Source organism: Heloderma suspectum, chromosome 3, assembly GCF_057233095.1.
Source record: "Heloderma suspectum isolate Gila_16-S chromosome 3, 16-S_ref, whole genome shotgun sequence".
Classification (NCBI taxonomy): domain Eukaryota; kingdom Metazoa; phylum Chordata; class Lepidosauria; order Squamata; family Helodermatidae; genus Heloderma; species Heloderma suspectum.
The window spans coordinates 223,019,163-223,039,087 of NC_139460.1; the positions used below are offsets into that span (position 1 = coordinate 223,019,163).

The 19,925-nt window shown below is 47.7% G+C and overlaps 1 protein-coding gene across 1 annotated transcript in view; it reads left to right on the forward strand.

Moving 5' to 3' along the window:
* Positions 1-1,750: 1,750 nt before the first annotated feature.
* Positions 1,751-19,925, forward strand: part of LOC146350798 (lipase member M-like) — a 43,049-nt gene continuing 24,874 nt past the window's right edge. The window contains exons 1-4 of the mRNA XM_084845760.1: positions 1,751-1,852; positions 6,834-6,951; positions 7,778-7,976; positions 9,231-9,340. Coding sequence (XP_084701886.1) covers positions 1,751-1,852; positions 6,834-6,951; positions 7,778-7,976; positions 9,231-9,340 — 529 coding nt within the window. The remainder of the gene's footprint in view (positions 1,853-6,833; positions 6,952-7,777; positions 7,977-9,230; positions 9,341-19,925) is intronic.

Sequence of the window (19,925 nt, forward strand, 5' to 3'; positions counted from 1 at the left end):
AATGGAAAAATCCACTTGGAGAATCCATACCACTACACTTCGAGAGAAATCCTCTTTTTTATTCAACGCTGAAAGTTAAATTAGCTTTCAGAGTGAGCAATCCTATGGCCACTAGTCAGTGGCTGGATGGCCATAGGATATGTGGGTTTCTGGGAACCGGCCTCAAAGCCCGTGCTTCGAGGTCGGTTCCCAGAGAACCGACCTTCCCCCCCATCCGCGCTGCCTCGCAGGCAGCTCGGTATGGCCCCATACTCCGCACTCGGAAGAGGAGTATGGAGCAGCAAAAACAGGGCATTCCAGGGTGTGTTCCAGGGCAGGGGAGGCAGAAATGCCGGTATGACACATCCTATGTGTCGTCCAGCAGCCGCCGCCTCCACTCCACCTTCCCACAGCTAGACAGCTGAAATTGGCTGTCTAGCCGCATATGCAGGGCAGCTGAAGCACGGAAGGGATGATCTCCTCCGTGCTTCTCCTGCCCTGAATTGGATAGGTGGTCGCCTCCGAGTTTGGAGGAGGCTGCCTATCCCCATAGGGTTGTGCCCTTAATGTCTGAACTTGTGCAACCTTATTAAAAGCAGCAGCATAAGCATGAGCATGAACTGTTATTTTGATACTTTAATACTTTTTTACAGTATTTTGTTACTTCTTTTATTACCTATCTTCTCTGCAGTGACTATCCTTGTATTCCAATCTCAAACTTCCTTACTTGAAAACACGTCCCACTAACTAGAATGAATCTTACTGTGAGGCAGGATGGATGTGATCTAAGCACATGAACATGGAAATAATCCTTGTGAAATTAGGGGTGTACGAAACCCCACTTACCTGGCTCTGCCGAGTTCCGCTGGGGGGAGGCGCTCCGTCCCTCCCCCCAGAATCCTTGCCGGGGGGGAGGCAATCCGGTCCTCCCCCCCGGAATCCTCTAAAGCTGGCTGTGCTCCGCAGTGGCTCTGCGGAGCAGCCGGCCAGGCCCAGGCCAGGGCCATCCGCAGCTGGATTTCTGGCCGCGGAGGGCTCTGGGTAAGGAAAAAAAAAATGCGTATGCAAATGGTGGTGGCTGTAGCCGCCACCATTTGTGTACTCCTTTTCTTTTCTTTTTTTACCCAGACGTTTTAGGCTACATAAAAACTTACATAGCCTATCACATCTGGGTTAAAAAATTAAAAAAAGTACGCAAATGGCGGCGGCTACAGCCGCCGCCATTTGCGTTCCTTATTTTTATTCGTCTTTTTTTTTTTTTACTGAGATGTGATAGGCTACATAAAAACTTACGTAGCCTATCATGTCTCTGTAAAAAAAAAAAAAAAAAAGACAAGACTGCAAATGGCGGCGGCGGGTCAGAAGACCAGCCGCTGCTGCCTCCACTGCCGAAGCCACCGCCGCCCGGAACATCCGCCCCAGGTAAGTCTTGTCCCTGGGGGGATCCGCGGGGGGGCAGGGGGTGGCAGGCTGTTCCGCCACGGAGTTCGGGGGGCCGAATGCACTGGCATTCGGCCTCACCGAGATCCATGGCGGAATTCTCTGACATCCCTATGTGAAATAAATATGATTTCCAAGGTAGGGTTTGTTTTTGTGTGCATTTTAGGGTATGTGTAAAAGTGTTCTTAATGTTGCGGCCTTCAGTCAATCTCCTTATTGCATTCTTCACTGCCTAATCCTGTTCCCTTTTTCCCCCATACCAAAGACTGGTATTTTCAGAGCTTAGACTTATTTTGTTTGAAATGACTTGCATTCCTTTACAAGGTCTACGATGTGGCTGTTTATAGCAGTGGCGTGCTTAATCCAGCAGACAACACATTCAGAAGAATTCACAAGAAACAGACATTTGAATCCTCAAGAATTTATGACTGTTGTAAGTTGTTCATTCAGATGCATTTGGAAACAGCGATTATGCTCGGGAAAAATCCATATTATTTTCTTTTCAGCTCGTTTCCTTTCAACCTGCAGGGACTTTCCCCAACAGGAGCACCATCCCTTCCTGGATAATCCTAGACAGACAAGACAACTAAATTGATAGTGTTTAACGCAAGTCTCCTTTCCAGATTTGTTCACTGATTAGCAGTGGCCCAGTTAAAAGGCCATGGCTGAGGGTAAATGTTAAAGTTAATTGAACTGATATTACAGGAAGCTGTACCTGTATTTTTGTCTGTTTTAGAGGTAATCTATTCCTGTGCCTAATTCACCACATAGATTAGGCAGGTAGCTTCACAACACCACAAAACGTTTTGTTTTGCTTTTCTTCTTGGCTGTGTGTTGGGCCTGGAGAAAATGAATATTTGGGTTGTATCCAAAATGGTAGACTAAATTCATTTTGGTGAGTCTACTCTAAGTAGGACTAATGTCAGATACAACCCTTAATGTAAAATCACCTGTGCACCAAAATATAACCATGACCACCACTGCTGCTATGTGAACCAACTGAAATCAACATCCATGTAATGGTTGCAATTCACATGTTCATCCTGCTGTAGATCATGCTTCTCCCAATCCACCAAACAACTGTAAAGGGAACTTTTGGGGTTCATCACACGGAGCTTTTATTGAGATGGCTCTCTTTAAGAAGTTTCAGGGCTCTTTAGATGACGCCGATACCCCCCAGGGTGTATCCTGCCATTTCCTCCAGCCTATCTCAAGTTTTCCCCAAACGCAAAAAATGTGGTATTTTTTCCAGCCCACGAAACAGGAGCGCCATGACCTCCCCATGAATTTCTCCAATAGCAGAATAAACTGCTGTGTCTCCCTTCTGTGGGCATTTCTTTTCAGTTGTTGGGGGCACGGTCAGGATGAGATCTGACAGGAGCAAGGATTACATCTCCTGCCTCTGCATTTCACAATTGGAGGAAGAAGAGGGTAAAATGCCTCCCTGCAATGAAGGGAGACACATCTGATCCCCCACCCCACCAAGCTCAGAAGCAAAGTCCTCTGTTGTTTCAGAGCACCCTATTAAGTTCAATGGGGCTTACTCCCAAGTAAGTGTGCCGAGGTTGCAGACTGACAGGGTGATCTTATGTCTGCTCAGAAGTAAGTCCCATTGAGTTCAGTGGGGTTTACTCCCACATAAGTGTGCCAAGGGCTGCAGACTTACAGCATAATCTTACATAGGGATGTCAGAGAATTCCGCCATGGACTCCAGTGAGGCTGGATTCTTAAGAATTCAGCCCCACAGAATCCATGGCGGAACGGCCTCCCCCCCCGCCACCCCATGGAATCCCCCCAGGACGGAGCATACCTGGAGGCAGATGTGGCGGTTATGGTGGCGGATGTGGCGGCAGCGGCAGCTCTGGCTGGTCTCATGGCCACTGCTGGGCTGCTGCGGCCGCAAATGGTGGCCGTCGTAGCAGCTGCCATTTGCGTGGCTGCCTTTCTTCATGATACGCTATGTAAATACTTACGTAGCCTATCACAGCAAAGAGAAGGGGTGCAAATGGCAGCCGCTACGCCATTTGCGCCCCTGCTCTTTGCTGTAATAGGCTACATACGTATTTACGTAGCTTATCACGGCTTGGTAGCCACGCAAATGGCAGCCGGCATAGCGGCCGCCATTTGCAGCCACAGCAGCCCAGCAGCAGCCGGAATTCCGGCTGCGGCTGGCCCCGGCCGGCAGCTCCACAGAGTTGCTGCAGAGCAGAGCTGGCCAGGGAAGATTCCGGGGGGAGGGATGGAGCACCTCCCCCCCACTGCGGATGCTCCGGAACGGAGCCAGGTAAGTGTTTCGTACATCCCTAATCTTACATTTTATGTCTACTCAGAAGTAAGTCAGAGGTTTCGAGAAAAGAGTACAGCAGAAGTTAAGCTACAAAAACAAGACACACACCCCTCCTTTGCACACATGCTGAGGAGGGAGGAAGGCACTCCCTCCATTCAAACCACACAGCTGCCATGTAAAGAAGCCCTTCCTAATCCCGCAAAGAACGGAAAAGCAGGAAGCTCCAGAAAGGATGTCATTTTTTGTGGAGGTTTTGCTTAATGTAGAAACACCCGTTGAAAGCCAGGATCATGCTGGTTATCACTGGCATGATCCATGTATTCAAAAGGATCTCAGGGAGGGGAGGTTTAAACTTCCTGATCCTCACATGCAGAGAGGGCATGCAGAGGGGGCGGGGGGAGAGAGAGATGTGTGTGTGTTTCAAGTATTTTCCCTTGAATCAAATATATTCAGGCTGTCCTATTTGACCAAGCACACATGGTCAAGGACAGTGGGGTATAGGATGACTCTATCATTCAGTGTTCTATTTTGGCAAAAGCTGCAAGACCACCAACCAGGCCTGGAGGTGACTGACTTGTGGTGGGAGTTTAAGCAGCAGGTATTCAGATTCCAAGGTAGCCAAATCTGGATCAGGCAGGGCCAGATGTTGGTGAACTTTTCATACCAGCTCCCAGTACTACTGAAAACAGCTCAAGGGTTTGAACTGAACAGTGGAGGAGCATTACTGAATGCCCAAGTCCTGCTCCTAGCTGGGAGTAGGGATGGCAGAGAATTCTGCCCGGAATCCATGGCAGAATGGCCTCCTGCCCCCCGCCCCCCCCCCCGCAGAATCCCCCGGGATGGAACTTAGGTGGGTCAGATGCTGCGGATTCGGCGGCGGCGGTTCCGGTGGTGGTGGCAGTGGCTGGTCTCCTGGCCGGCCGCGGCCGGGCTGCTGCGGCCACCATTGTCATCCTTGCAGCTGTGATAGGCTATGTAAGAATTTATGTAGCGTATCACAGCTAACCCCCCCCCTAAAAAACCAGCGTATGCAAATGGTGGCAGCTATGGTGGCCACCATAAGCATTCCCTATTTTTCGCCGTTCTAGCTGACGTAAATATTTATGTAGGCAATTACGGCGAAAAAAAGGGGCACTGCAAACAGCGTAGTGGGCGCTATTTGCGTTCTTTTTTTTCCCGCCGTTTTATCCTACGTAAATATTTACGTAGGCTTTTACGGCGAAAAAAAAGAAACCCAAATAGCGCCCACTACGCTATTTGCAGTTCCCTTTTTTCACCGTAATTGCCTACGTAAATATTTACGTAGGCTAGAACAGTGAAAAATAGGGAACGCAAATGGCGGCCGCCATTAGGGATGTCAGAGAATTCCGCCATGGATCTCGGGGAGGCCAAATGCCAGCGCATTCGGCCCCCCAAAATCAGTGGCGGAATGGTCTGCCCCCCGCCCCCCCTGAAACGAGACTTACCTGGGGCGGATCTTCCTGGCGGCGGCGGTCCGGCAGCGGTCCGGCGGTGGTTCAGCGGCGGCGGCCGGTCTTCCGACTGGCTGCCACCGCCGCCATTTCCAGTTAAAAAAAAAAAAGTGATAGGCTACATAAAGATTTACATAGCCTATCAGGGCTAAGTTAAAAAAAAACGTGATAGACTACGTAAATGTTTACATAGCCTATCACGGCTGACTTAAAAAAAAAACAAAAAAACAACGCGCGTACGCAAATGGCGGCTGCCACGGCAGCTGCCATTTGCGTTCCTTATTTTGGCATGTCTTAGTCTACGTCAAGATTTACGTAGACTAAGAAGGCAAAAATAAGGGGAACACAAATAGCGTAGCGTCCGCCTATCACGGCTGCCTGGCTGGACGAAAATGGCGGCCGCTACGGCAGCTGCAATTTGTGTCCGCACCAGCCAGTCTGCGGCCAGAAATCCAGCTGCGGACTGCCCTGGCCGGCTGCTCCGTGGAGCCGCTGTGGAGCAGAGCCGGCTGGGCAGGATTCCGGGGGGGGAGGACCGGATCGCCTCCCTCCCCCAAACACAATCCGCGAAAAGGTTAGTGACTTTCATACATCCCTAGCTGGGAGTTAGCAAGAATGGAAAGGGACAGGAGAGAGGTTTGGGGAATGGCATTCAGGCATTGGATAGGAGTGGGGGTTTGCTGCTCAACATGGAGTAGAGGCAACTCCCTCCTTTGAGTGAATCAGCGGAAGAGAAACTACACTGTCTGGGGCGGGAATTTAGCACATACTTTTCAAAACTACTGCTTTTCCTTGCATTTTTGAAATGCTTTCTGTTGATTCAATAATCACCTATTGGTTGGATTCAAAGCTCACCGCCTACAATGCAATGGACTGAACAACACTAGCAACATTTGAAAGAGTGGTATATAGGCGTAACTTGCAAATGGACTTATATGCGGATATTTGGTCTGCTCTTACTGAAGTTTATGTGTAACCTCTTTTATCCTTCCCTTCCCCACTCCCCGAATATTGTAATTTTAGAAACTGAGGATTTTGAATATGTTGTTTGTATTTTTATTTCACTTTTTTTTCTTTTTTCTTTTTAGATTTTGTAATTTTTTCAGTTTGTTTTGTAAAAAATTTACAATAAAATATTAATTTAAAAATAAAATAAAAGATTTAATCAAAGTATTCTTGACTAAATTAAAACCCATTGATTTCAATGGGTCTACTCTAAGTATGACTAATTCTGGATCCAACTCAATGTTTCTCTTGCATGGAAGGAGAAGAGTTTGTGTTAGTAGAAATGTTATTTGATCCACTTTTCGTCTCCCCACAAAACTATCCATTGCAACTCTTTGAGCTTGTCAGGACCCTTAGATCACAAATGTTGCATGCAGGGGGTTGCATATTTAGTATCACACTGGCCTAAATCTGTAGTGCTGAGAGCTTTGGACATTTGTACAACATTCCTGGTTCATACTCCTGGCCTCAATGCACACCAGCTCTCAAAATCCAAGAGAGCTTTTGAAAGATGGGTCATATTAGAGAGTGCTTTAAACAACATTTAAATGCTTGTCTGTCACATTAGAGCTTAGAGTAGTAATGTTACTTAACAATATTCTTGGCCCACATACTTTTATTTGGGCCAAATACATTATTTTTTCTTGCAGAATGAAATCATTCAGTATTGGGGATACCCTCATGAAGAGCATGAAATTCTCACAGATGACGGCTATTACCTGAAGGCAAACAGAATTCCATATGGAATGCATGGTCCTGGGAAATCAGGTATTTTTGTGATGTAATGCTAGTGTTTTATTTGTCTCGTTGAGGTTACCATTATCTCTCCCCTAATTTCTAAGACAAGGGACGGAGCCCTGCCAGAATGCACTTCTCCTCCCCCTGGCCTATAGGCAGTGTGTTTGTGATAGAGAATGAGAGCTAGACGGGGTAAGCAGGAGAAGGAAAAGGTCTGGGAGAGGCCAGGTAACTGGAGAAGGCTACAATCTTCTCCACAACTGGTCATATTTTCTGCTCCGTCATCCTAGACAAAATAATTATAAGAGGAACCAGGGAAAGTGTATGTGAGCTGAATGGGAATTTAGAGTTACGCACATATTACTAATTTGGGGTGGGTTAGGGTATTTTAGAAAATGTTTTTACAGTAGAATGTCATTGTTTTAAACTGTTTTATTATATACTTTGTACATTGCCCAGAGTGGCTGGGTGACCAGCCAGATGGGTGTTTAATAAGTTAAATAAATAAATAAATAAATATTCTTTCTCAGACCACCGCAGTATGTGTGTGTATACTGAGACTACACGAGCATAGAAAAACCTGTCCTTAGCTGTATATGTGTCAGCAATATTTTTCAGAGCGTGTTTCTTGATGTTGTGAAGTAGTACAAAAAGGTATGTTAGCCCTGAAAAATTATTTAGCAACAAGTAATCATTCTTGGCATAGGGGAAAAAAATGAAGTTCTCCTACAAATGTGGAGGTTTGCTTTCACCCAACATCACAGTAGGAATTTTTGATGCTCCAAATAGGAAAAAGGGTTCACAGGCAAAAGGATTATCCTCAGATTATCTAATGTTACCTTTGTTTCTTTTCAAGGGCCTACACCAGTTGTGTTACTGGTACCAGGTTTGGTGACTGAAGGTAGGTGCTGGATTGCAAACCTTCCCAACAATAGCCTAGGATTTATTCTAGCAGATGCCGGCTATGATGTCTGGATAGTAAACAACAGAGGGACCACCTGGTCTAGAAAACACCAGAACTTGACAATTGACCAAGAGGAATTTTGGGATTTCAGGTGAGTTCAAGGCTTAGCTTGTACTGTACCTTGCATGGATGAGTACCGTAGCTGTATAGAAGTAGAGTTATCTTGTGGGAGAAGGGCATCAAAGCCAACGAGGACTGAACATGCTCAGTGGGTGCTGATTGGCTGCAACCCTGAACAGGAACATTCCACACTGCAACATTTCGTTGCTGTTCCAGTTTGTTTTAGATGATGGAGGGAGCAATCCTATGGCCACTAGGCAGAGGCTAGAGGGCCATAGGATATTGGGTTATCCTGGAACTGACCTCAGAGCCCATGCTTCCATGCTGCCTCGGAGGCAGCATGGAACAGCCCTGTCCTCTGCACTCACAAGAGGAACACGGAGCGGCCAAAAAGGGGCATGGCTGGGGAACGTTCCGGGGTGGGGAGGACAGAAATGCCTGTATGACACATCCTATGTGTTGTACAGCAGCCTCCTTCCCCGCTCCATCCTCCCACAGCTAGACAGCCGCAATCAGCTGTTTAGCTGAAAATGCAGGTCCGGAGAAGCATGGAGGGAATGATCCCCTCTGTGCTTCTCCTGCCCTGCTTTGGACAGGCCATCGCCTCCGAGTTCAGAGGCGGACGCCTATCTGGATAGGATTGCACCCTAAGGCTGCAAACCTATACACATTTACCTAGGAGTAAGCTCCATTTAACTCAGTGGGTCTTAAATCTGAATAGACTGTTTAGGATTGCACTGTAAATTCCTTGTTTTGTGGAAAATTCATGGGTTATTTATTCTAGATAAACATTCCTTTTTTTCTTTATTAGGACATAAGTATAGTTCCTTATAATAAAGATAAACAAATTATTCTTAATTCCCTCATGATATGTAATCAGTACATCATTAGTTCTAATCCCAGGCTTTATTCCCTTTTTCCACGTTGCATTTCCTAAGCCACTTTTAGGGCTGAGAGTGGAGTAAGGGGCATTTTGAATGTCTGTTTGAATTTTAAAAGTAAACCATCATTTTTATTTGATAATGAAAAGGCTGGAAATACTACCACTACTTTGTGGCATGCCTCTCTGAAAGCTAATAGGGAAAGTTTAAGTAAGGTATACATATTGAAATAAATATGATAATAATAATAAAAAATCTTTATTTCTGAACTGTTTGCATACAAGAGTAAACTTGCAACCTTGTCCAAATGGCAATGGTCATCATACCTGTGTATTGTGAACTCTACGCTATTGTACTCAAGAACAGATGAGATAACTTTCAACTGCATTGTGTGTGTGTTACAGTTTTCATGAAATGGGAATGAATGATATTCCAGCAGCCATAAACTTTATCCTACAGAAGACTCAGCAAGATGGATTATATTATATTGGACATTCCCAGGGTGGTGCAATTGGTAGGTGGAATGGAAAGGAGTGGAATGCATATCATTGTTATGTCCTTTTCGACATGCCAAGGACTGGCTGTTATGGTCCAGTGTGAGAACACAGAACCAAAGGTTGAACACTCCAAAAAAGCTGAGGTTGTGTATGTTTTAGGGATGTCGGAGAATTGTCTTCCGACCGGCTGCCGCCGCCGCCATTTCCAAATGAAAACAAAAACAAAAACCAACAAATGTGATAGGCTACGTAAAGATTTACGTAGCCTATCACGGCTAGATTTTAAAAAAACACGGTGATAGGCTACGTAAAGGTTTACATAGCCTATCACGGCTGACTTTGGGGAAAAAAAAAAGCGCGTACGCAAATGGTGGCGCCCATGGACGCCGCCATTTGCGTTCCTTATTTTGGCACGGGTAGTCTACGTAAATATTTACGTAGACTACGGCGAAAATAAGGGCAACGCTATTTAAAGCAAAGGCTTTAGCGTAGTCAATGAAGCAGAAATAGACATTTTTCTGGAATTCTCTTGCTTTCTCCATGATCCAGCGAAAGTTGGCGATTTGATCTTTAGTTCCTCTGCCTCTTCGAAACCCAGCTTGTACTTCTGGTAGTTCTCAATTCGCATACTGCTGAAGCCTAGCTTGTAGGATTTTGAATAGGGATGGCGGAGAATTTCTCCCCGAATCTTCGGGGGGGCCGAGCGCCAATGCATTCAGCCCCCCGAAATCGGTGGTGAAATTCTCGGCCCCCCCATTCCCCCGGGATGGGACTTACCTTTGGCGAATGTCCCTCCCGGCGGCGGGTCCCGGCAGCGGTTAATCGGCCTTTCGTCGCCGTAATCTACGTAAATCTTTACGGAGACTACCGGGACCAAATAGGGAACGCAAATGGTGGCGCCCATAGGGCGCCGCCATTTGCATACGTGCTTTTTTTTCCCCCCCAAAGTCACCCGTGATAGGCTACGTAACGATTTATGTAGCCTATCACGGCTGACTTTGGAAATCTAGCCGTGATAGGCTACGTTAATCGTTACGTAGCCTATCACGGGGGGGGGGGTTGTTGTTTTTTTACATTTTTTGTTTCACGGCCGGGGAGACGGGGCGCTTCTCCCCGGCCTGAATTTCGGCTGGGTGAGGCGGGACACCTCCCCCCCCTCGCCTGAACTTCGGGGGGAGAAGCGAAGCACCTCCCCCCACCGCGAAGCACCCCCGCAAAAAGGTAAGTGACTTTCATACATCCCTATTTGAGCATAACCTTGCTGGCATGTGAAATGAGCACAATTGTACGGTAGTTTGAACACTCTTTGGCATTGCCCTTCTTTGGAATTGGAATGTAAACTGACCTTTTCCAGTCTTGTGGCCACTGTTCAGTGTTCCAAATTTGTTGGCATATTGAGTGCAGCACTTTAACAGCATCATCTTTTAGGATTTGAAATAGCTCAGCTGGAAGACTGTCATCTCCGCTATCTTTGTTGTTAGCAATGCTTCCTAAGGCCCACTTGACTTCACTCTTGGGGGTGTCCGGCTCAAGTTCAGTGACCACACTATCATGGCTATCAGGGACATTAAGATCTTTCCTGTATAGTTCTTCTGTGTATTCTTTCCACCTCTTCTTAATCTCATCTGCTTCTGTTAGGTCCCTGCCTTCTTTGTCCTTTATTATGCCCGTCTTTGCACAAAACGTTCCCTTGATATCTCCGATTTTCTTGAAAAGATCTCTAGTCTTTCCCATTCTGTTGTTTTCCTTGATTTCTTTGCATTGTTCATTTAAGAAGGCCTTCTTGTCTCTCCTTGCTATTCTCTGGAACTCTGCATTCAGTTGGCTATATCTTCCCCTTTCTCCCTTGCTCTTCGCTTCCCTTCTTTCCTCAGCTACTTGTAAAGCCTCATCAGACAGCCACTTGGCTTTCTTGCATTTCTTTTTCTTTGGGATGGATTTAGTTGCTGCCCCCTGAACAATGTTACGGACCTCTGTCCATAGTTCCTCAGGCACTCTGTCTATCAGGTCTAATCCCTGAAATCTATTCCTCACCTCCACTGTATATTCATCAGGGATATGATTGAGGTCATACCTGAATGGTTTAGTGGTTTTCCCTACGTTCTTCAATTTCAGCTGAAATTTTGCAAGAAGCAGCTCATGATCTGAGCAACAGTCAGCTCCAGGTCTTGTTTTTACTGACTGTATACAGCTTCTCCATCTTTGTCTGCAAAGGACATCATCAATCTGATTTCGATATTGACCATCTGGTGATGTCCATGTGTAGAGTCACCTCTTGTGCTGTTGGAAAAGAGTGTTTGCAATGTATCACAAGGAGACTGGTATGACTCCATAAATCATGGTTGAAGTGCAAAGGCCTTGTGGCTGAGAATGCGAGCACATATGCGCAAGCCATTCACCATTTGCGCGGGGTGGGGTGGGGGAGTTGGCAAAGAATCCTCCCATGGCAAGGCTGTCTGCCAAAGGCAAATTCCAAATGATAGTTGTGTCATGGCTTCTCCCCGATACCCCAGCATAAACATCTACAAATCTCCTTTTTGAGTCCACAAGAACTTCCAGGACCGTCCTGTAAAAGCATTTATGGTTGCAGAACTCAGCACCCCTCCCTGGTGGGGCCTAGGATGCATATGTGCCAGGAATCCTGGCTTTCCATAGCCCGAGAGAACCCCAGATCGTGGAGACCCCACATGTTATGTCTCTTGTCTCCAACCTTTATGACATCAGCAAGGTAGAGCTCATTCAGGACACATATGTCTCCCTGAAGATTTCACACTCACTAGACTTCCGGTAGTGCTGAGTGGCTGGTAGCCAAGGTTGAAAGCAAGTTTGTACAAGATCGGGCCCAACTTGTTTTTTTTTAGTTGATATGGATTTCCACATTACTGCATCAGAACACTGGATTACAGCCCTGCTTCTGATGCTGTGATTTCAATGCAGAAACTGTCACAAACCCTGGCATCGTCCCAAGCATCCACATCCAGAATCGATGTCCAGATGCCTTTGGTGTGTGGCAGGGTCAACCGGTGGATGCTACACTGTCTGTGGTGAGCTCTTTAGGAATGTACGAAAGTTCCGCCACGGATCTCGAGGAGGCCAAATGCCAGCGCATTCGGCCCCCCGAAATCAGTGGCGGAACGGCCTGCCACCCCACCCCCGCGCCACCCCCAGGACGAGACTTACCTGAGGTGGATCCTGCTGTCGGCGGCCATTTCCAAGTTTAAAAACAAAAAAAACAAAAATCGTGATAGGCTACGTAAACATTTATGTAGCCTATCACGGCTAAATTTTAAAAAACACCGTGATAGGCTACGTAAATGTTTACATAGCCTATCATGGCTGATTAAAAAAACAAAAAACAAAACAAGTGTACGCAAATGGCGGCGCCCATGGGCACCGCCATTTGCGTTCCTTATACGTAAAAACATTTTTTTTACGTAGATAAAAATTTTTATTTAAAAAAAAATAAAAATAGATTTATTTTTATAAATAAAAATATTTATAAATTTTATAAATTTAGATTTTTTAAAAATAGATTTTTTTATTATGTAGATTTTTTTATTACGTAGATTTTATTACGTAGATTTTTTTTTACGTAAATAAAAACATTTACGTAGACTACGGCGAAAATAAGGGGAACGCAAATAGTGTAGTGTCTACGCTATTTGCATTCCCCTTTTTTTTCCGTAGTCTATGTAAATGTTTATGTAGACTAGACGTGCCAAAATAAGGAACGCAAATGGCGGCGCCCATGGGCGTTTTTTTTGTTTTTGTTTTAATCAGCCATGATAGGCTACGTAAACATTTACGTAGCCTATCATGGCTGACTGCAGGGACGCAAATGGCGGCGGCTACAGCCACCGCCATTTGCGTCCCTGCTAGCCAGTGGCCAGATGTCCAGCCACTGGCGGAACCGGCCAGTGGCTCCGCAGAATTACTGTGGAGCAGAGCCAGCTGGCCGGCCAGGATTCGGGGGGGGGACGGAGCGCCTCCCCCCCAGCATCAGCATAATCTGCGAACAGGTAAGTGACTTTCGTACATCCCTAGAGCTCTTCTGCCACAGCACCGGCGACCATGGCAGTGTCGTCTGCTTCCATGGGGGCCAATGCTGGCATCCAGTGCAGCCTGCTGCACCTTCCCACATCTGCCCAGAAAGGCCCCCTAAGGGGATCTGCTCTGCCCCATTCAATATGCCTGCCACGTTCAGGTGTGGCACAGCAGCTAGCCAGCCCCATGCAGCTATGGTGTGCCAGTGAGCCAGGAGCTCTTCCTGGCCATTGCGGTGGTCAGTAAGGGCTTTTGCAGCTGCATCAACTGCTGCATAAAAGAGTGCTTCTTCAGCCATCTGTTCCTTCCAAGGACAAGCCGGGGTACCAGGATAATTCCTCTGCAGAGAAAGGAGCAAGGAGGGGCAGAGGAAGAGGAGCTGGAAATCAGCAGCACCACGTACTCTACTGTTAGCAAGATAGGGCAAGGGTGGTGGTGGAGACCCAGCACCCTTATAACAGCAAATTAGGTGGCGGGGCAGGTGTGTGTGGGGGATTGTGATCCTGGCCTTGAAAACAGCATGTTCTAGCCTGCACAGCCTACAAGCAGCATTGAGCAGGTCTCCGTTCACAGACCAAGTCCGCCGTTCATTCTGCAGCGGGTGCCAGCAGAATAGTTTGTGCCGCCTCTCAAAAAGTCAAAATAGGGTTGTGTTAACAAGCCAGATTTGGGGGGGCGGGGTGTAGAAGGAGTAACAGGCAGGGAGGGTGCGGAAACACAAAGCAATGACTTGGGGTGCTCCTGATTCAGTCCCTCCACCCTGGCAGAAAAGCAGCCTCCCACCCCAACAGGGGTATATGCACCTCGGTGCCTGAGCTGCTGGATTTCTCGGGGTTGGCAGGCAAGCCTAAGCTGTAGGTGAGCAGCTGCGCTTCTCCTGCTGCGAGGGGCCTCCATGGCTACAGGATCCCAAACAGCCCCTTCAGCCCCCCTTTCAGCAATGAAATGCCCACAGATCAACAGTGTTGCTTTTTGCTGTCTGAAAGTCTCCTTGAAAGTATTTTCTCTGGCAAAGCATTTCTGCTTCATTCTTGATTAACATAGGGAAGAAGCAATGCAAGAAGTGGCAGGGGGAAGCAGTGTGTTGGGGGGGGGATAGTGTAGTTAGAGAAAGGGAGTAGGGATATACGGACTGTGTGAAATCCACACCGTCTTTGTTTTGCCGATTGTCAGGCACCTTTCGTTCCGTCATCCGCCCACAGACGGATGCGATTTTTTTCGTCATGTGGACAAAATCATGTAAGTATTTACGTAAGTATTTACATAAATATTTACATAATTTATCCCAGTATGTCACATTTAGTGTATTTAGGGATTTTGGAGAATTCCGCCATGGACTCCAGTGAGGCTGGATTCTTTAGAACCCTGCCCCCCGCAGTCCGTGGCGGAAGGGATTACCCACCCCGCCACCTCCCAAAATCCCCCCTGGAACAGACCTACCTGGTGGCGGCGGCAGATGGGCCAGCAGTGGATGCAGCAGCAGCAGATGCAGTGGCGGCAGATGCGGCAGCAGCAGCAGCTCCGGGTCATCTTCTGGCCGCAGCCGGGCTGCTGCAGCCACAAATGGCGGCTGTCGTAGCGGCCGCCATTTGCGTCCGTGCCTTAGGCCATGATAGGCTACGTAAATACTTACATAGCCTATCACGGCAAAGAGCAGGGGTGCAAATGGCGTAATGGGCGCCATTTGTGCCCCTGCTTTTTGCTGTGATAGGCTACATAAATACTTACGTAGCCTATCACGGCCTAAGGCACGGACGCAAATGGTGGCCAGCATAGCGGCCACCATTTGCTCCTTCAGCACAGCAGCAGTGGCCAGAAGTCCAGCTGCATCCAGCCCCAGCCAGCAGCTCCACAGTTTTGCCGTGGAGCGGAGCCAGCTGGGGAGAATTCTGGGGGGGGAGGGAGGGATCGCTTCACCCCACCCCAGCGGATGCCCCACACCAGAACCAGGTAAGTGGTCCGCTCACCCCTAAGTGTATTGTCCCGTATTCCATTCTATGTTTCCTCAGCAGAAACGTACATATTTTTCTACTGATTTATATGTGTAGATTTCAGGAAAGTAAAAAAAAAATCATCTGAAAGTCCACAAACTCCACAGGGCCTAAGGGGGTCACTCCACAGCGGATTCTGCAGTTCGGATTCTTAGAAATCCGAACTCATTGTAATCTGTCTAGAATTTCTCCAGCATCCCTAAAAGGGAGTTACTGAGCACCGCAACTGTTTCCATCCTGATCTTCCTCCTCCGTTCATCCCTCTATTGAAGAATGCTTTTGGCTATGATAGCTACACACACATATGGATGGCAGAGAATTCCGCCACAGATCTCGGTGATCTCCGCCCAAAATCTGTGGCGGAATGGCGGCGGCTGCGGCAGCTGGTCTTCCGACCAGCTGCTGCTGCCACCATTTGCAGTCTTGTTGGGGGGTTGTTGTTTTTTTTACAAGACGTGATAGGCTACGTAAAGACTTACATAGCCTATCACGTCTGGCTTAAAAAACACACACACATACGCAAATAGCGAATTTGCATTCCCCCTTATTTTCGCCATCTTAGTCTACGTAAATATTTACGTAGACTAAGACGGCCAAAAATAAGGAATGCAAATGGCGGCCGCCATAGCTGCCGCCATTTGCGTACGTGCGTTTTTGTTTTTTTAAGCCAGACGTGATAGGCTACGTAAGTCTTTACATAGCCTATCACGGCTGACTACAGGGACGCAAACGGTGGCAGCTACGGCCACCACCATTTGCATCCCTGCTAGCCAGCGGCCGGAAGCTCTGCGGAATCCCCGCGGAGCGGAGCTGGCCAGCAAGGATTCTGGGCGGGAGGATTCCGGGGGGAGGGACGGAGCGCCTCCCCCCCGCAGTGGAACCCAAAGGAGCCAGGTAAGGGGAGTTAGGAAACATCCCTACACACACATTGCTGAGGCACTGGTTCTCCTTCCAGCTCCTCTAGGGGTGAGGGTGGTTCCTCGGCTGCCTCTCTACCACTGTGCCGGATGATTAGCAGATCCATTATGGGGCCCACTGGGAAGACCGGTGTGCAAGGGGCAAATTCCCACGCTGGCAGAGGAGGACCAGGAGGGTTTGGTGGGGGAAGATACTGCTGTGGCTGAACATAAGGATACGGCATGTGTGCCGCTTGACCATAGTGGCCTTGCGCTGCTGCTTGTAATGCTGCTGTCATGGTTCAAAGCACCTCCGTCTGCCTGTCAATGCTGGCATTCCATTCCCTCCTGAGACACTCAAAGGCAAGGTCTGAGGATGCCATGCCTTCCTGCCAGGGATGGCACGGGCACCCGATTCCATCTGGAAATCAACCACTGCCAGGGGAGTGGCAGTGGTTGAAGAGACAAAGGAGACAAAGGAGACAGAGGCTAAGAGGTAAGTGGGCTGCAGGAAGCCCAGGGCGCTGCCCTTTATCCTTCTGACTGGCTGTGAGCTCACCAGGAGCTTCTGAGAGCTCCAACTGAATTGGAGGGGTGTGGCCTGAGTACTCCCAGCAGCTGACTGGGCGGGAAGCTTCAGTCTGTTTCCCGCCTCCCAGCTGAGCAGAGCAGAGCAGAGCAAGCTGCTCCAGCTGGTCCAGGGACTACAGAAGCAGGCAAGCTCCCAGAGAGCGAGCGAACAGGGGGAGCAAACAGGAGTTGGCCAGGGGAGTTCGGCAGGGGAGGTCAAGGGGGAGGCCCCTAACATTTTTTTTTTAACTAACTTTTTCCCATTTATTTGTCTTGTAACACACACTTCCACACCAGTGGGACTCTGCTTTTAACCTCTACTGAGTAGAGGAGCAGGCACAGGCTAGTCTAGAACAATCACAAAGCTAGACACAAAAAGGGAAAAGGGGCTATGGAAGGACAAGACTCTCCAGTGGTGGTGACCTGCAAGGTGTGTGCAATGTTTGTTTTCTTGCCTGAGAACAACATGGCCTACACCTGCAACAAGTGCAAGTTGATCACGCTGCTGGAGGAAAAAGTAAGTGGACTGGAGCGGCGACTGTCAACCCTCCGGGGAATAAGAGAACACGAAGAGTTCTTGGACAGAATGGGGGAACTACAGCAGCAAAGGGCAGACCAGAAGCTTGAAGAGCAACAGCAAGATGAGGCAGAAGTGGGAAATGCTGAGGAGAAGAAAAATGGAGTAGAGGATACTCCTTGGAAAACGGTGACAGTTAGGAGAAGAAGAACTAGACGCCACTCTGCACCAGTGGAAGCGGTGGAGCTGTGGAACCGATTCCAGGTACTTGCAGATGAGACTGGAGGACAGCCTGCAGAGGAAGAATCACAGGGGAACCTGCATGAGAGTGAGCAAGAGGCTAAAGGTCAGTCAAACAGAGGCGATGAAACCCAGGCCTACAAGAAGAAGAAGAGAAGAGTGGTAGTAGTGGGAGACTCCTTGCTGCGTGGGATCGAGACCCAAGTATGTCGCGAAGACCCGTGGACTCGCCAGGTATGTTGTCTCCCGGGAGGACAGATTAGAGACGTGACTGAAAGGTTGCCTGCACTCATAAAGCCCACTGACAGGTATCCCTTTCTTCTCATCCATGTGGGAACAAATGATACCGCCAAGCGGAGCTACGAAGAGATCACGTCAGACTTTGAAGCTTTGGGAAGGAAACTCAAGAACTTTGGGGCCCAGATAGTTTTCTCATCCATCCTTCCAGTAGTTAGAAGAGGGATAGAAAGGGAACGAAAAATACTCCGGGTGAATGACTGGCTACGAAGGTGGTGCCGACGAGAGAGATTTGGATTCTGGGACCACGGGCTATACTTCCTGGAAGATGGGCTGTTGGCTAGGGATGGGTTGCACCTCACAAAGGCTGGGAAGAATGTGTTTGGACACAGCATGAAGAACTTCATCAGGAGGGCTTTAAACTGAATCCTACGGGGAAGGGAGATGTAATGTTGGGGGTAACAATGGACGTAGGCGCATGCACTGCAATGGAGAGAACAGCGCTGATAGCGCCCAATAATAGTCTTCAGACACATGTAGGAAGAAAGCCAGACTATGAAGCACATGGTCTTCGATGTCTATATACTAATGCCCAGAGTATGGGAAACAAACAGAATGAACTTGAACTCTTAATACACGAGGGAAATTATGACTTGATAGGTATAACTGAGACTTGGTGGGATGACTCTCATGACTGGAATACAGCAGTTGAAGGATATAACTTGTTCAAAAAGAACAGGAGGAACAGAAAGGGAGGCGGGGTTGCACTGTATGTGAAAAATACATATCTCTGCACAGAAATACAGGAGGAGGAGCTTGGTAGCCCCATCGAGAGCATCTGGGTTGAAATAAATGGAGCAAAGAATAAAAGGAACCTGGTGGTCGGAGTCTACTACCGGCCACCCAATCAAGGAGAAGCCAAGGATGAAACTTTTGAAAAGCAAATAGCCAATGTTTTAAGGAAGCATGATGTAGTAGTAATGGGGGACTTCAATTTCCCCGATATTTGTTGGGAGACAAATTCTGCAAAACATGGCCCCTCCAGGAAATTCCTGACTTGTGTGGCGGATAACTTCCTCCTACAGAAAGTAGAGGAAGGAACTAGAGGATCGGCTATCCTTGACTTGATCCTAACCAACAGAGATGACTTAGTGGATAAAGTAGCAGTTACAGGAACTCTGGGGGAAAGCGACCATGTTGTACTTGAGTTCTTGGTTCTAAGGGAAGCAAAAGCCGAGTGTACTCAAACGCGTACCCTGGATTTTAGGAAAGCTGATTTTAATAAACTCAGAACAATGATCAGTAAGGTCCCATGGCAAACAATGCTAGCGAGAAAAGGAGTCCAAGATGGGTGGGAACTTTTAAAAAAGGAAATTCTCAAGGCACAATCACAAACAATTCCAACAAGAAGAAAAGGTGGAAGACAACAGAAGAAGCCAATGTGGCTTCACAAAAAGCTTAGGGATGACCTGAAAACAAAAAAGGACACATATAAGAAGTGGAAAGAAGGCCAAGTAACAAAGGAAGAGTACAGGCAGGTAGCACAGAATTGCAGGGATGGCGTCAGGAAGGCTAAAGCGGAGAACGAGGTGAGGTTAGCGAGGGATGCTAAAAACAACAAAAAGGCTTTCTTCAGCTACGTGCATAGTAAAAGGCAGAGGAAAGAAATGGTTGTTCAGCTATTAAATAAGGATGGCAAAATGATAACAGAGGACAAAGAAAAGGCAGAGGTGCTCAATTCCTACTTTGGCTCAGTCTTCTCCCAAAAGAGGGTCTATGACCCCCCTGGCAAAGGCGAAGTACAGGCTGAAGGGGCAGGATTGCAGCTTGAGATCGACAGGCATATGGTCAAGGAACACCTCATTACTTTGAATGAGTTCAAATCTCCAGGGCCAGATGAACTGCATCCTAGAGTAATAAAGGAACTGGCAGAAGAACTCTCAGAACCGCTGTCTATTCTCTTTGAGAAATCATGGAGGACGGGGGAAGTGCCAGATGACTGGAGGAGGGCTAACGTTGTCCCTATCTTCAAAAAGGGTAAAAAGGAGGAACCTGGGAACTACAGACCAGTCAGTCTGACATCAATCCCTGGGAAAATTCTGGAGCA